The sequence below is a fragment of the Mytilus edulis genome, chromosome 1 (genome assembly GCF_963676685.1).
Source record: "Mytilus edulis chromosome 1, xbMytEdul2.2, whole genome shotgun sequence".
In the NCBI taxonomy this organism is placed as follows: domain Eukaryota; kingdom Metazoa; phylum Mollusca; class Bivalvia; order Mytilida; family Mytilidae; genus Mytilus; species Mytilus edulis.
Window position 1 is genome coordinate 105,109,331 of NC_092344.1, and position 18,173 is coordinate 105,127,503.

General features: G+C 31.2%; 1 protein-coding gene across 1 annotated transcript in view; it reads left to right on the forward strand.

The window, feature by feature from the left end:
• The window catches only part of LOC139517035 (sterol carrier protein 2-like), a 30,001-nt gene that overhangs the window by 1,852 nt on the left and 9,976 nt on the right, over positions 1-18,173 (forward strand). Inside the window, exons 2-13 of the mRNA XM_071307628.1 lie at positions 934-991; positions 1,862-1,933; positions 6,036-6,100; positions 6,708-6,771; positions 7,116-7,180; positions 7,846-7,972; positions 9,363-9,426; positions 10,947-11,033; positions 11,496-11,646; positions 15,833-15,884; positions 17,354-17,449; positions 17,981-18,088. Coding sequence (XP_071163729.1) covers positions 934-991; positions 1,862-1,933; positions 6,036-6,100; positions 6,708-6,771; positions 7,116-7,180; positions 7,846-7,972; positions 9,363-9,426; positions 10,947-11,033; positions 11,496-11,646; positions 15,833-15,884; positions 17,354-17,449; positions 17,981-18,088 — 1,009 coding nt within the window. The remainder of the gene's footprint in view (positions 1-933; positions 992-1,861; positions 1,934-6,035; positions 6,101-6,707; positions 6,772-7,115; positions 7,181-7,845; positions 7,973-9,362; positions 9,427-10,946; positions 11,034-11,495; positions 11,647-15,832; positions 15,885-17,353; positions 17,450-17,980; positions 18,089-18,173) is intronic.

Genomic DNA, 18,173 nt, shown 5'->3' on the forward strand with positions numbered 1-18,173 from the left:
AACCCCGAACATCCTTTTGTGATGCGGCTCCTTGTGGTAAAATATCCCCTTTTTAACACAATAAGTTCTTTGAAAATTTAATACTTTGAACACATTCAATAGCTCCATAGTTTTTACACATTTATTCTATGTTCCTCTACTTTCCTAATCACCACAAATAATTTAGTTCAGTCATTTGTTAAAAATAGAAACATGTCCAATATCACTACACAGAGATTTTTTCTTTACACATGACTTTTGAGTTCCTCATTTCGAGGCGCATTAGGGATGTTGTCCCAACTACACAGAAAGGGATAGATGTCAACCACACGAGATGCTGTTACCATTCAAGAAAACACTAACATCTCTATTTATATATTTTCTATTTTAATTTACTTTCACTTTCTATTTATATAAAGTCACCATAATTATTATGTAACTTACACTTCCGGTTAAACCGCTAAACCACAAGATTCATACTTCACTGTCATATTTCTTTGTATAATTGTCCTGATGATGCCTATCTACTAGGCGAAACATGTAGACACAATAAACAGATACTATGCGGTAAAAACATGAGTGTTATTGTCTTTATTGTCGACACAATTATAGCCTTTGTATGAGGTCGATGCAAGGATATTTAACGACCTAAAAGTATATGCCAGACTGAGGACGAAGTGCACAAATATGAAATTGTTCATACATCAACAGTTACATGTAGAAATGATAGACATGAACATTATGGAATAATCACTCCTCCTTCAAAATGTTACCTTGAAAATCTGACTTTGAAATTGACGATCTTCATATTGCAATAACATGTTAACATACTAAATGTGCATGCAATATTTGTTGCTGGATGTTAACTTAAGCAGCGATCAATCATACAAAAATCTCTACAATAGAACAAATAAGAAAGTAAATCACTAACTTTATTAATCTCCTTAATTTTAGTTTGAAAAGCCAGGCAGAAGAGATGATTTTGATTATCCACAGATGGCAAAAGAAGCAGGTAAAAAATAATACATATTTGAGGCAAAATTAAGCTGGGAAAAGATATTTTTTTTATAGGATGAACCAATTTGGAATAGTTAGAATATGTAACTCACTACACTTCAATATTCTTCTTACTAGCATTAGGGGATATTTTTAGTTATTAGTGAAAACAATATTTTTTTCTTTTTTTAGCTCATCTGATCTAAAGGGCAAATTAAGGTTTTATCACTGAGTATTCTTAAACATTTTGTTAAAGATATTTTCCTCCAACATTTTGTCCAAGTCTTCTTTTCTCATTCAAACCAGCGTTGGCATGGACAATCATAATGCTGTCTTAACTGCAGACTTTTTAAATGTTTGTTAATATGGGCCCTGTCAACTAGTTGGTGTTGTGGTGCCCTATAGTAATCTCTCTATTTGACTGTTTGGTTTTGGCAATCTTGACTTATAATCTGACATAGGGTCAGGGGGTCAGATTATAAGTCAAGATAGCCAAAACCAATTTCCATAATTTGTATGTACAAAAAAATAAATGAAAAACAAATATGATAATCAAAATCAAAACAACTGAATTACAGGCTCTGTACTTGATATCAGCTTCAGTGATTTATTTTCAATAATATCAGTAATAATAATCCTTAAAACAATTTGTGATCATTTAGAATTAAATAACTCCAGTTGATATCAAGCAATACCTGTATCTTGTATTCTTTTGCTTGTATCAAATAAACAGAAACTAGGGGAAAGCAATAGCTTTTACATGCAGGGCCTCTTTTTTAAATTTTGAAGCAGTGTACACTTTTTATCATGTTTTAATTCAAATTAATACTATTCAGAATTAGAGTACAATTGTTATGAGTTTATTTTTTTAAATATATCTTTTCAGCAACAAAAGCAATGCAAGATGCAGGAGTGAGCTTTGAACAGATAGAACAAGCATGTGTTGGTTATGTTTATGGTATGTCATATAATTGAACTGTGTGGAATTTAAATGTATTACAGTAGACTCCACCTAATCGGATATTGGCTAAACGAATATATCGGCTATTGTAATATTAATTTAAAACACCAAACCATTCCCTATATGTTTAATGTTAATTTTATCGTGTAATCGAATATCGGATATAAGAATATATTGGCAAATCGGATAAGAATATTCAGGTATTTTTGTTATAAACCATGTACAATCGGATATTTTCAATGTTTTTCTGACAGGAAATGGACCCAGAAGTTACGAATTTGCAATCTTACAGACAAGAAGATTTTGTTTTTAATAAATAAAAAGGATCTTTTTCTTATTAAATTATTCATTGGTTTCATTACATGCCCTTTTACTTCAAATGGTTTGAATCTATTTATAAATGATACAAGACTCAGTTGACAAAGGAAGGGAAGTACGTTGCTGTTGGGAGAATTTTGATTAAACTCAAAATGCTCATAGAATGAGAAATATAATCTAAACTGAATGTACCTCCTTCTGAATAATTTATTGCAATACAAATATAAATCCCTTTTGACAAAAGAAATCTGACTTTTGTCAGTTCTAAATATTTTTTCACATGTGCAAAGATAACCACGTGTCATGGCGGCCATATTTGTTTGTTTACAAATTTGTGAATAAGCCTCTAGAACCATGACCTAAACATAAATAGTCTTCAGAAAACGTAAACTTAATGCAATAATATTTTATCAATCATAATTATTTTCATAAATTTAAATTTGATTATTTAAAGAAATAAAATTAAAGCAATTACGATTTTAGCTTAGAGATTCTACACAGACATGCTTTGATCTATTTATAACCAAATTAGTTTACCTGTGCGAAAATGTAAATAGTGGATATTAATTTGTTTCCTAAACAAATAAAGACAAACTATGGATGGAAGATAATAATTCACGTGAATATTTCAGAACATTTGATTTATTTAATAAATATAGGATTTAAAACTGCAAGTGTAAAAAAGTTTAATCATTACATAATCAGCTGATATTTTTTAGCTCACCTGGCCCGAAGGGCCGAGTGAGCTTTTCTCATCACTTGGCGTCCGTCGTCCGTCGTCTGTCGTCGTCCGGCGTCGTTAACTTTTACAAAAATCTTCTCCTCTGAAACTACTGGGCCAAATCAAACCAAACTTGGCCACAATCATCATTGGGGTATCTAGTTTAAAAAATGTGTGGCGTGACCCGGTCAACCGACCAAGATGGCCGCCACGGCTAAAAATAGAACATAGGGGTAAAATGCAGTTTTTGGCTTATAACTCAAAAACCAAAGCATTTAGAGCAAATCTGACATGGGGTAAAAATGTTTATCAGGTCAAGATCTATCCCCCCTGAAATTTTCAGATGAATCGGTCAATCGGTTGTTGGGTTGCTGCCCCTGAATTGGTAATTTTGAGGAAATTTTGCTGTTTTTGGTTATTATCTTGAATATTATTATAGATAGAGATAAACTGTAAACAGCAATAATGTTCAGCAAAGTAAGATCTACAAATAAGTCAACATGACCAAAATGGTCAGTTGACCCGTTTAGGAGTTATTGCCCTTTATAGTCAATTTTTAACCATTTTTCGTTAATTAAAGTAATCTTTTACAAAAATCTTCTCCTCTGAAACTACTGGGCCAAATTAATCCAAACTTGGCCACAATCATCTTTGGGGTATCTAGTTTAAAAAATGTGTGGCGTGACCTGGTCAACCAACCAAGATGGCCGCCACAGCTAAAAATAGAACAAAGGGGTAAAATGCAGTTTTTGGCTTATAACTCAAAAACCAAAGCATTTTGAAGAAATCTGACGTGGGATAAAAATGTTTATCAGGTCAAGATCTATCTGCCCTGAAATTTTCAGATGAATCGGTCAATCGGTTGTTGGGTTGCTGCCCCTGAATTGGTAATTTTGAGGAAATTTTGCTGTTTTTGGTTATTATCTTGAATATTATTATAGATAGAGATAAACTGTAAACAGCAATAATGTTCAGCAAAGTAAGATCTACAAATAAGTCAACATGACCAAAATGGTCAGTTGACCCGTTTAGGAGTTATTGCCCTTTATAGTCAATTTTTAACCATTTTTCGTTAATTAAAGTAATCTTTTACAAAAATCTTCTCCTCTGAAACTACTGGGCCAAATTAATCCAAACTTGGCCACAATCATCTTTGGGGTATCTAGTTTAAAAAATGTGTGGCGTGACCTGGTCAACCAACCAAGATGGCCGCCACGGCTAAAAATAGAACATAGGGGTAAAATGCAGTTTTTGGCTTATAACTCAAAAACCAAAGCATTTTGAGGAAATCTGACATGGGATAAAAATGTTTATCAGGTCAAGATCTATCTGCCCTGAAATTTTCAGATGAATCGGTCAATCGGTTGGGTTGCTGCCCCTGAATTGGTAATTTTGAGGAAATTTTGCTGTTTTTGGTTATTATCTTGAATATTATTATAGATAGAGATGAATTGTAAACAGCAATAATGTTCAGCAAAGGAAGATCTACAAATAAGTCAACATGACCAAAATGGTCAGTTGACCCGTTTAGGAGTTATTGCCCTTTATAGTCAATCTTTAACCATTTTTCATAAATCTAAGTAATCTTTTACAAAATCTCCACTGAAACTACTAGGCCACAATCATCTTTGGGGTATCTAGTTTGAAAAATGTGTCCGATGACCTGGCCATTCAACCAAGATGGCCGCCACGGCTAAAAATAGAACATAGGGGTAAAATGCAGTTTTTGGCTTATAACTATGAAACCAAAGCATCTAGAGCAAATCTGACAAGAAGTTTAATTGTTAATCAAGTCAATATCTATCTGCCCTGAATTTTTCTGATGAATTGGACAACTGGTTGTTGGGTTGCTGCCCTCCAATTGGTAATTTTTAAAGAAATTTTGCCGTTTTTGGTTATCTTGAATACTATTATAGATAGCGATAAACTGTAAACAGCAATAATGTTCAGCAAAGTAAGATCTACAAATAAGTCAACATGACCTAAATGGTCAATTGACCCCTTCAGGAGTTATTGCCCTTTATAGTCAATTTTTAACAATTTTCATTAATTTGGTAAATTTATGTAAATTTTTACCAAATATAGTTCTCTGTTACTAATGGGCAAAGTTCATTATAGATATAATTGTAAGAAGCAAAATCGTTCAGTAAAGTAAGAACTTCAAACACATCACCATCGCCAAAATACAATTTTGTCATGAATCCATTTGTGTCCTTTGTTTAATATGCACATAGACCAAGGTGAGCGACACAGGCTCTTTAGAGCCTCTAGTTTAAACAGTAAACATTGTGGTGATGTAACTAATAAAAATCTTCTCCAGCTTCCTCCAGCCCTTTCTCATATTAAGCAATTGTCAGGGTTAGTAACATCTCAGGATTAGATCTACTTATTATTGCAGAATATTCAATGAATATACATTCATCGTCTAATTGAATATATCGGGTAATCAGATATTTTTAGCTGACATTTTGGGTATCTGATTGGCCGGAGTCTACTGTACTACTTTAGAAGTTGTGGTGATATTGTGATTACATTATTTAATTGTTTCCAATTAATTTTTTTGTCATAATTTTCTCAGGCTTTACCAAAAAGCATAACTTCATATTTGGTTAGCAGCTTAACAGTGATGAGTTGAAATGTGCTTAAATTTTTGGGATGTTTCAGACACCAAACTTCCTGTTAGCTGATACTTTCATTTACCAATATGTTGAAGAAACTTAAATATTTTAACACATATCAATAGTACTACTGAACAGAATGACTTCATACTTGGTCTACAGCTTGACTTGTACATGCAGTATAATACTGTATTAGTCAGCATGAATACCAGATCTGTCAGACACCTCTTTCCTGTTATCTTATACTTTGCATTACAGGTTGGGGTATGGTTAGCATGACATAACATACAACTTTATGTGTTGATTCCTTTGGTAACTAACTTTGGTTGGTTATTCTGCATTGGTTGGTTAATATAATATTCTCATTGTTAGAATTAAGTGAGGAGGAGCTTAAAGTAAATCTTGTAAAATTTGTGTTCTAAAATATTGAATTTAAATTAAGGTGATTCTACTTGTGGACAGAGAGCTGTGTATGAACTAGGACTCACAGGAATTCCAGTATTCAATGTAAGTTCTTTCATTGATTTACACTTACTTCTCTTAGGAATATTCCAGGGGGAAAAATATGGGACAATCTAACAACACTTCTAGTTACACTCGACTACCCATTATATTTGTTTTCTATTCACAATTGTAAGAGAATTGTACTTGCTAGCACCGTTATTACCCATAGAAAAAATATCAAGTGGAGTCGACCCTCTCATACGTTTTACCTGGAAAGTCTTAAATAGATAAATCATATCATCTATTCAGATGAAATATCAATAACGCTGTATATATCTAATGAATTAAATGCAAGTTTATTTTATGTTTCAGTTTTTAACAAAACAATATTCGCACCATTCATAATGTTTCTCATTATCATGTATTTATATTGAAAGTCTAATTGATATCAGAAGTCTACTAAAATGCTAAAGAGTCCTGTGTACAGCTTCTATTGAAAAAATAACTAACAAACTGAAGAAAAAAAACAGATATGTTGTGCTTTTAGGATTTTGGATGCTACTTTACAGGCTGCATTAATTTGCTGTTAGATTGATTTGGGCACCTCTAATGTAGCACTTTAAACAGGAATTGTATTTATAATGTTAAACCGAATATATTACTTTTGTAGGTTAACAACAACTGTGCTACAGGATCCACTGCTCTCATTATGGGAAAACAGTTTATTGAAGGAGGTAAGATTGGGTTTTTGTTGTAAGATTATTTTCCCCACTATAGGTGAACAATGCCTGTGCCTCTGTATCAATGCTGTTATGAAAGCTAAACAGTTCATACAAGGAGGTTTAACATTCTGTAGATACTATTTAATACTGGAGATGCAGATGTTTAAGGGAGGAAAATTACTAATTATCGAAGAAATATAGAGAACAGATAAGGAAATGGATTAACTAAAATGAACTGACAAAAAATCATACACTTGAACTGTATTCCAATCAGTTATATGCCTAACTTCCTGTTGTTCATTAACTGTATTTCAGGAAGAAATCTTTTTAAATATACTATTTTTTCTTTAATATAGGTTTGGCAAATTGTGTTTTGGCATTGGGGTTTGAAAAGATGAGCAGAGGTTCTTTGAAAACTACTGTAAGTATATTGAATTTATCCAGTTTGTAGTGTGTGGTTATATTAATATGAGGGGTCTGTTTAGCTGGAGAACCATAGCATTTAATATGGTTCTTATGAATTTTTTATAAATATCTCAAAGAGAGTAAGTGCATTGGTTTTGCACGTAGGTTCTTTTTTTCTTCAAGAATGAACTTTTATGCTCAAATAATTCTAAAATAGATTATTTATTAAATAATTATGAAAATGAAAACTATATGTAATATTGCTTACACAGTGCACAGAAATTGAGTGGTATGAATTCAGAATCTTTGATTACTTGTCTTGCCAGATAAACTATGAAATAGTAAGCAACTCTATTTACACCTTGCAACAAAAAGAAACTTAACTTCCGTATAATTTTATACAGATGCTTTAGATATGCACCTGTTCATTCGTGCTTACTATATCTATGTTGGTTTTACAATTCTATAAATATGTATAGCCCTTTCAGGTGAATAAACAATTGAATGAGTAGCTGTGGCAGGAGACAACCATCTTTCCTATGAGATGTATTTATCTAAACTTGTTCTAAATTGACTAATTCGCTAAACTATTTACCTAAGACCCATGAGTACTAAACCAGCTAACTCAGCTCTAACAATATTTCCAATTCAAACGAATTATATACATAAAATTATTAACAGTTCCAGGATCGTACAAATCCAATGGACAAGCATGTAATGGTTATTGCAAACACATTTGGTATAGAAAAGGCTCCCATGGCTGCTCAGATGTTTGGTAATGCTGGCAGGGAACATATGGAAAAATATGGTATGCATCTAATTTTACAGTTATTAAACAAATATTTCTAATGACCATTTTATTATATTGTACATGTTAAACAGTAAAATTAAATGAAACATGATATTTTGGTTGTTGGCATTAAAAAGGAGCAAATCGAAGTAAATAAAAGAGAATTTGGATAAAATAAAGTACAAAAGAGTAAGGGCACTTTCAAATTAAAAATATTCATGTAATATCTGTCATGTTTGACTCTGTGTTGATTTCCTTGTAAAACGTTTATAATACCAATATCATAAAGTTTGCACCTCAAAAACAGTTATTTCAGTTTGTTTTTTAATCGATTTCCATGGATTCTCATTAATATTAGAAATCATGGAATTATACATTTAATCTAAACGTCAGATAACCTGACAGTATATAATGTAGGGGCCAGGAGGTAGGGCACATAATAGAGATTGACTGTAAAACTATTTAGATAAATGTACAGTTGAAGGTTGCACTTTGTAAATACAGCTGTTTCTCAAACCACGCCTCTTTTGGGGAGATTTAGAATATTCATAGAAAATCAATTTTGTTTACATACTGGTTCCCAGTTATGATCTCTGTGTTCCATCTCATAGAGACATAACTGGGAAAGTTATCAGTAAATATACATGTGCAATTTGTTTATATTGAAATCTTTTATTCAAGGTAGGGGTAGTTCGTAAAATTGGTGTTAGTTTAAACTGTGAGAAGTTCAGGGCATATAAACGTTAAACATATGCTGCACAGCCCTATATTTTGACCTTTGAAAAAAATGAAGTGCATATGAACTTTCAATTCTAGGATAATATTTTATTCAAAACTTCATAGTAAAAGTGGTACAGTTTTAGCCGTAAAAGGAGTTCCTATGGAAAATTGCATTGTCAATATTTACAGAAATGCAACCTGAAAAGAGAAAAAATGAAGTACTCATAAGAGAAGTTAGATCAAGAATGAATTCAACATAAGAGAATACACTTGAATTAAATATAAGAGAATTTCACCTGAAACACTAGGAACATAGAGAAAGAGAATGGCACATACAAATACCATAAGCTTATATTTATAGCTTAAAAGAAATGCAATAATACTTATTTCCACTTAAAGTACTATGCAATTTTAACAATTAAAGACAAAACATTTGAGTTGCTGCATTGCTTTTGTTGATTGCTTAAAAAAAAAATAGACTTGTATGACTAAGAAATAAATATTAAATTGAAATGTATATTCTGTTTAGTTTTAAAGTAGTTGCTTTGTTAAGATGTAACAATGTATGACTTCAATTTATGATAGCTTTACCAATACATCAAACAAAACATGAAGATAATACATATAATTATTTGTTTTTAAGAGTCGGGTGGCAGGTTTCAAGAAAATTGTTTTTTAATGTTTTCAGGTACTAAGCCAATTCATTTTGCCAAAATTGCTCATAAAAACCACAAGCATTCAACAAATAACCCGTAAGTTTAGTTATTATTAATTAAAAATAGGATATAATAGGACATGAATGCAACAAACCTGTAATCCAAAAACCACTGAAAAAAGAAATCACATTTCAACAAATAACAAAAATTTCTGTCACGATACAAAAAAAATGCTCACAAAAGCTGCATTATAAGCAAGATTATAATAGGTTTTAGGATGATGATTGATCATGCCTTCTTATATTGTAATTGATTTATCTCCTACAAGATTTTGAACAGTGAAGTTAACAAATATGACTTATACAATGGCAAACTGTTTTGTGTACAAATTGAAATTTTGAGAGAAAAGATCAAATTGTCATATTTTTTATACGCCCATCAAAATTTTGACGGGAGGTATTATGGTATACAAATGTCCGGTGTCCGTCCGTCTGTCCGGCGTAAACATGTCGCACCGTAACTTGAGAACGACTTATCCAAATTTCATGAAACTTAATATAGTTGTTTCTTATGATGGTCAAATGATCTGTATACTTTTTGGTGAAAATAAGATTTAAACTTTTTGAGTTGCGGCACTTTATAACTAAAACAGGGGTGTGTTTTTTTTCACATGTCGCACTGTATCTCAAAAACGATTCTTGATTATGACTTAAAACTTTAAACACTTCTTAGTTATATTAATCTTAATATCTGTATACTTTTTGGTGATGATTCAAAATTTCATTTTTGAGTTATTGAGTATTTTGTAAAAAAGGGGGAGGTTTTTTTACATGTCGCGCCATATCTCAAAAACTATTTATGATTATTGCTTATAACTTTACACATGTCTTTGTTATATTAATCTTAATATCTGTATACTTTTTGGTGATGATTCAAAATTTAATTTTTGAGTTATTAGTATTTTGTAAAAAAGGGGGAGGTTTTTTTTTACATGTTGTGCCGTATCTCAAAAACGATTTATGATTATTGCTTAAAACTTTACACACTTCTTTGTTCTATTAATCTAAAGATCTGTATACTTTTTGGTGATTATTCAAAATTTTATTTTTGAGTTCTTGAGTATTTTGTAAAACAGGGGAGGGTTTTTTACATGTCGCGCCGTATCTCAAAAATAAGTTATGATTATTGCTTAAAACTTTACACACTTCTTTGATATATCAATCTAAAGATCTGTATACTTTTTGGTTTTGATTCAAAATTGTATTTTGGTAATATTTCGTTTTTGTAAAAAAAACAGGGTGGGGGGTTTCACATGTCCCGCCGTGTCTCTAAAACAATATATGGTTATTGCTTAAAACTTTCTCATAAACTATTTATGATTATTGCATAAGACTTCCACATAAGACGTCGGGCGTATCATGCGCTCATGGCGCAGCTGTTTATTATTTTTACTTGGTAAATTAATATTTTCTAATATTTTTCCATGTCATGTATGTATTAAACAATAGATTTATAATGCCTTCAGTAATGAACAAAACCCATAGCGTATACCTTGTTTCATTACATTCTTCTTTTGGAAGATGAAAATATCTTATCACTGTTCCTTTTTATTCCAGTTATTCACAGTTTCAAGATGAATACACCCTAGAACAAATTATGAATTCTCCCAAGATTCACGATCCACTTACTAAGCTCCAGTGTTGGTAGGTATTGAAATAGAAATATGATGTCACAGTTACCTGTGAATAATTTATGTGGCCTTGATCTCAAAGACATTAAACAAAAAATTAGAACATTTCGATTTGAAACATGGGCATATTTCAGCAAAACACAAAAAATGAATGAATAAAAGGAAATATGTGGTATTTATATATAAATATCAATAGCAATCCCAACAAGAAAAACGAAAAAATGCTATTCAAGATTGTCACCCTGAATAATCCTCTTCAGAGACATCCTGTATATGGCCCAGTTTATTCTCCTCACATGAATGAAAAGAGATGGGGATTTTGTCCATTAGATGGCAACTCAATAACACAAATTACCATAAGATATCTTGAAAATGAAATGATCTTCCATATATTACAGCTCATAAATCTTAATTTTTTATGAACAAGTAACACCATAGGCTTTGTGATTGAATATTAACATTAATGACTTTTTAGTCCAACAAGTGATGGTTCTGGTGCTGCTATTCTTGCAAGTGAAGAATTTGTCAGAAGACATGGACTAGAAAACCAAGCCATAGAAATAGTAGCAATGGAAATGGCTACTGATTTACCAAGTTCTTTCAAGGATGATAGTTGTATAAAGGCTGTAAGTATTTAAACATAATATCATTATTTTGAAAATAACATTAAATGGAAACTTCGCAAAAAAATTAAAAATTGATATTATGTCCATTCTGTATAAAAATGCTCAAATTTATAGATATTAAAGTTTTATTCCGCTAAATAAGAGATCACCATCGATTTTAAATTTTGAGTATCAGTTCTCTACTCTCCGCCATCTTGTCACCTTCTCCGATGAAAAATCCCGATATGTCAATAAACCACAAAGGAACAAAACTACAGTAAACGATGTAGTCGTAATTGCGTGTCGATATCTTGTCAATCGTACGGTTGTTTTATCTGACTGACTAACTTGATACGGAAAATGGTCTTATATTTTTAAATAACCATATAGTCTGTTATTTTTAAACTGATAATATTGTAATTAGTTAAAAAGTCAAAGTTCAAATCATAAAATGATAAATAAGTGTTCCGTGGAAATTGTTTTCGAAAATCTAATTCGTTCATAATTCTTTCAAGTAATAAACTTTATTTAAATAAATTCGGATCTTCCCTTATCTGATCACCAGCATGGCTAAAGGTATTACTCCCAAAGGTATTGGAAGGGGTGTAAGGTGACACGTCCAGGTATTCAATCGATTTCCTGTCCGGCGGGCTTGCAAGTTCATGCATCGTTTCACTTCTGTAGGTATTGATCAGTGTACACGACCGTTACTTATAACTTTCCATTTTGAACTATCAGGTGCATGTATAATATACATTTTTGTCTTGCGTGTCCGAAAGTGATATAATATACTAGTCATTACTGAACTCATACGCTTGTTTATAAATAACATTTCTGGTGTAAAGAATATTATTTATAAAAAAAAAATAATACAAAAAAAAATAATTGAAGAAATACAAATCTATTTACATATTTTTCCAAGGGTTAATTTGGGAAAATGTAATATATACTCGTTGTCAATAGTTTAGGACAGATTGGAACATACCAGAATTATTGATCTAAAAAAATGTGCGCACTTGTCGACGATTCGTGTATACATACGCCTGGTAGAAAGTTACGGAACTATAGTCAGTAGCGCAATTTAAAATATGTATACATGTATACATTGAACATAAGAAAGAAACATACATTTTGTGTAAATTGTGGTAAAAGTTTTGTAAATAGACTAGTCCATGTATGCCAACAGTATGTAATCAACGAATTCGATAGACTATTGTATACCAAAAGAAGAAGAAGAAAAAAAAGAAACAATTTGATTTAAATACAGGTCAATTTATAACTTGCTTTGGTTCATCGAAGTTAAGAACATAGTAAACTCACAGATTTATATATCAATTAAATTGTTCTCGAATAAAGGACGAAATTCGTCATCATCACAATTGTTCCAACATTCATGTAAAATATATGCAACTGGACGTACACTAATAATCCCCAAGAAATGTGAATATTTTCTAGGAAAACTATTGAGTATCAATTTCGGGATTTATTTTCTTTCTTGATATTCAATGACAGCAATTTAAAGAATAAACTGCTTGTCGGATATTTGTCCGCTTTAGGGGTATTCTTGCAAGTTGAACAGACATATAATAACATTCAAAAATAGGGAAAGATAACATTAAATTCGTTGTCTTTTAATTTTAAACATCGTTGATCAAATAGTTATTTAAGTATATATATACGTTGGGAGACGACGATTATTATAGTTGTCTCAGATTTTAATAAGGACGTTCCCCATTATGAATAAATTTGGTTGACGTTTATCACACTTGAAAAGAATATCTATTCGTAATTTTTCGATTCCATTACAAAAATATTTTTTTCTTTATTCGTACATATTATATTCCGCTTCGGTAGAGTTATCTTCAGATAGTTTCATATATTGATTAATACATGGCTTTCAAAAGTCTAAATGTAAGTGTTCTCGTACATTTTTCGCCTAATAAAGACAAATAAAAATGATTTAGTAAAGCTATTTCTAATTTCTAAGTCCCCCTTTTTTATGAGACATAAATCAAGGACAAGACTTGTATATCATTTCATTCTGACATATGAATTAAGTTTTCCGTCTTTAACCGAAAATTGTGTATTTCTTAGTAAATTAACTTATTTGAATTCAAATAAATAATAGCACCAAATATAATTAAATAATTCCACGGCGACCAATTTTTATTTGTCACCAACTTGAATATGTATTTTTAATGTGTGTATTAAATGCTACCACTGATCCGAATAGACAGTCACACCTGGCAAGGTGTGCCCTAGAGGCGTGGTTAAATACCGAAGTGCAAATAACAATTTACCTTTCAACAAGCCATCTACGAGTATTGCCACAGAACCGTGAACACACACATCGTATAAACCTAGCCATAGCAGAGATAGTAAAAGGTCAATAATAGTACACCAACATATTGTCTTTACAGATTATTGTACTTTAATTTGTTCACCTTATCAGTCCGAAAATGCATTTATTAAAAATAAATTTATAACTTTTTGTGTTGTCTACAAAAATAATTCGAATATATACGTTTAACATAGATAATTTATCTCACGAATGAGTACAATTGAACGTCTGTGCGTTTTATCTTCTTATTATCGGATGGTTATTAGATAAAGCATAAGTCATCGGCGCGCTTACGATTACGTTAAAATATGATTAAAAACCAAGACTTTTAATGATTGTATTTTAAATCCCGGCATGCAAAAATCAGGAGAAAACGTCAAGACCTACAGGAAGTAGTTGATATTTTTTCATTAATTATTGAATTTCTCCTTTATTACTGCACATATAGCGATAAAACTTTGTGAATATATATATTATGTCATAATGAACATATTTAAACCATAAGTAAAAAATCGTGAATTTTCCCTTTAATGAAACTTAATATGGAAACTGGCTCAAAATTTGTATTTAAAAAAAAAAAGAAAACCATACTTTGACCTTTAATGTTGTTTTTTTTACAAATTGTGACTTGGAATGAGAGTTGTCTCATTGGCACTCATGCCCAAGGGTCTGGAAACGGTCATATATGCCAGTCTTGACCTAAACTGAAAGTAGTTTGTCCTAAATGAGTAATTGGGATTTAGGACAAATTTTAATTTTTTTACAGAAATAATTTCGGTCATTCAATGTCATTTCGTTGAATCATTTCCCAAAATTTCTATTGTCATGATTTTTATCATTTTTAACCGGATTTTTGTGACAAAAATGTCGGTTATTGATTTGGGGATGTACGGCGGTCGGGCGGGCGGCAATCAAATGTTGTCTGTGCATTAACTCATGAACCGTTCAACCAAAGCTTTTAAAATTTTAATATGTTATTACTGACAACTATATGAAGGTCAAGTTCAATAATGGCGATTTTGACTTCAGGAGTTATGGTTCTTGAAAGATTGAAAAATGGAGTTTCCAGTCGTGTCCGTGCATATACGCATGAACTGTTCTACCAAAGCTTCCCAAATTTTAATATGTTGGTACTGATGACAGAATGGAGGTCAAGTTCAATAATGACGATTTTGACTTTTACCGTTCAGGAGTTATGGTTCTTGAAAGATTTAAAAATGGAGTTTCCAGTTGTGTCCGTGCATTTATGCATGAACTGTTCTACCAAAGCTTCTGAAATTTTAATATGCTGTTACTGATGACAAAATGGAGGTCAAGTTCAATAATGACGATTTTGACTTTTACCGCTCAGGAGTTATGGTTCTTGAAAGATTGAAAAATGGTGTTTCCCGTCGTGTCCGTGCATTTTCTCATGAACCATTCAACCAAAGCTTTTGAAATTTTAATATGTTGTTACTGATGACAAAAAAGAGGTCAAGTTCAATAATGACGATTTTGACTTTTACCGTTCAGGAGTTATGGTTCTTGAAAGATCGTAAAATGGCGTTTCCATTCATGTTGTTGCATTTACTCATGAACCATTCAATCTAAGCTTTTCAAATTTTAATATGTTGATACTGATGACAAAATGGAGGTCAAATTTGATATTGACGATTTTCACTTTCACCATTCATCAGTAATGGTTCTTGTGATATTGCCAGGACACAAATAAATGTTAATAAAGCCGGTTTGCTGTCGTTGTGACAGCCTCTTGTATAACAATTATAAAGAAGTATGCTTTTTGAACTGTGAAACTGTTAGGTTGTTCTGTACATACCCTTTCATTGGTTGTGTTTAATTATATTTATTTATTATAAAATGTTTCAGGTTGGATATGACATGACAGCTAAAGCTGCAGACAGAGCATTCATAAATGCAGGTAAATTGATTTTGTTAATTTTCTTGAGCTTGTTTATATGTATTTAAATTGTTTTGTTGTATGAAAAAGGAAAGTAAAGGTAAAAAAAAAAGACACATGAACATATTACAAATATGCATTGGAGTTATTCTGAGATCTGAGATTCTGAGAAATTTTCTTATAATAACTTAATTTCTCAATACATTACAGATACAAAAAAACGTATGTTTTAAACCTTCAAAAAGAAACCTGCCTGAAATAAAACAGAAAAATGTTGCTTTTTCATTGACATATAATCTAAATTTACTTTTATTTTTTTTCAAAAAAGAAACAAAGGATAATAGATTTTTTTTTTATTTCAAACCTTCTGACAATAGATTGACTGTCTTCCTTTTTTTTTTTTTTTTTATTAAAGTGAAATTTCTAAAGGACAATATTGGTAATGTATGGAGGTCGGTCAGGTGTCTGTGGAATAAATTGAAAACACTCAAATAAAATCTTTTCAAATATATAGATGTTGTTTCCTGTGAATGTTAGACAAGAACAAGAAAAACTTTGATAGTGTCAATTATTTTACCAAATGTTAAATGTTTTAGATTTATTCACCCTGTTCATTTCTTGAAACTTTATAACCATTCAACCAATTTGTATTGATAATTATAGAATAACTAATCCAAAAATTCAAATAGAGAAAAATATTCAATGAGTGACCAAACAACACATTAATTCACGAATGCGCGTAGCACCTGAGTTAATTATCAGTGTTGATCGGTCACGAGTTGAATATTTTTTGATATTTGAATTTTTTAATTAGTTAGACTTTTTATTACATTGGCAAATGGCTTTTTTTAAAAGAAATTAAGGTAAAACATGTAAGGAACTATATCTTTGTTCTACCCATTTACAATTTGTTTTGATCCGCCGTTATCGAAGTCTTGACAACGCATATTGTTGTGTGACGTCAGAGAGTGGAATAACCACGTTTATTTCACATGTGAAATTATCGGTTTTTATTTAACTGGGAAATCAATGTAATTCATTACAACCAATGCAATAAACATATTTATACTGCAACTTGTTGTGTTTATTTCTTAAATATAGTAACACAGCTATATTTTGTACAATGTCAATTTCATCATGGAACATTTTCTCCACGATCAGGGGTTCATTAAGGGATGAAAATAAGTTTGACATCTGTGTTACAATTTATAAAGCTATCAATGAATTAGTTAAAGTTGCAGTATAAAAACAATATTAGGTTAATGTCAGAAAAATATATTTTTAGTTCTATTCAGCACAAAACTGAGGAAAGGGCTTGGTAAAACCTTACCCTTCCCCAGTTTCTCAGCCTCATACAAAAAAGTTGATATTTTTCTGACAATGACCTAATATTGTATATATGTACCTTATATATAAAGAAAATGGAAAATCTTCCAAGGAAATGTTGAAAACAAGTCATGATGAGTGTAAACATCTAATTGTTTATTCAGGTTTGAGTAGAGATGATGTGAATGTGGTGGAATTACATGATTGTTTCTCCTGTAATGAACTCATCACTTATGAAGCTCTCGGGTTGTGTCCTCCAGGTAAAAATTATGAAATTTTACAGCATTTGTTTGTTTAATTTTGATTGGTTATGGTTTTTTTTTGGTGCTTTGCTTTTGCACCAAAATGCAACAATAATACAAGTAAATACTATAAAAGATCAGTATTTAAAAGAAAATTGAATAACAATGCTTCAACATAGTTTTGGTAGCATAATACAACACATTCATCAATAAACCGAAATGAAATCATTTAACATTGATTACTTTTTTAACCGGCTTTACGAAGTAAAAATCAGTTATTGATTTAGGGATGAAGGGCAAGAAGGCGGCTTCCAAACAGTGTCGATGCATTTACTCATGAACCATGGGCTAGATTCAATGGAATTCTGTAATAAACAACATGTAAATATAACAGAAAAACAACTAAATGGCAATGAACAGTGCATTGATACAATTGTAAATAATAACAGCAGAAGTTAATGATAAATGTGTGGTTATCACATGGCCATTGCTTAATTTTATAATCTTTATGAATTGAATAGTTCAACTTCAATGCTTTTGAAATTACAGGTAAAGCATCAGAATTAGTAGACTCTGGTAACAATACATATGGAGGGAAATATGTTATCAATCCTAGTGGTGGACTCATTTCTAAAGGTCATCCTCTTGGTGCTACAGGTTGGTTAATAAATATAAATTATTATTTAAACTTTTTTGACTTTACAGCTGGCATCTGTAAACACCAACATTACAGCTTTTCTTT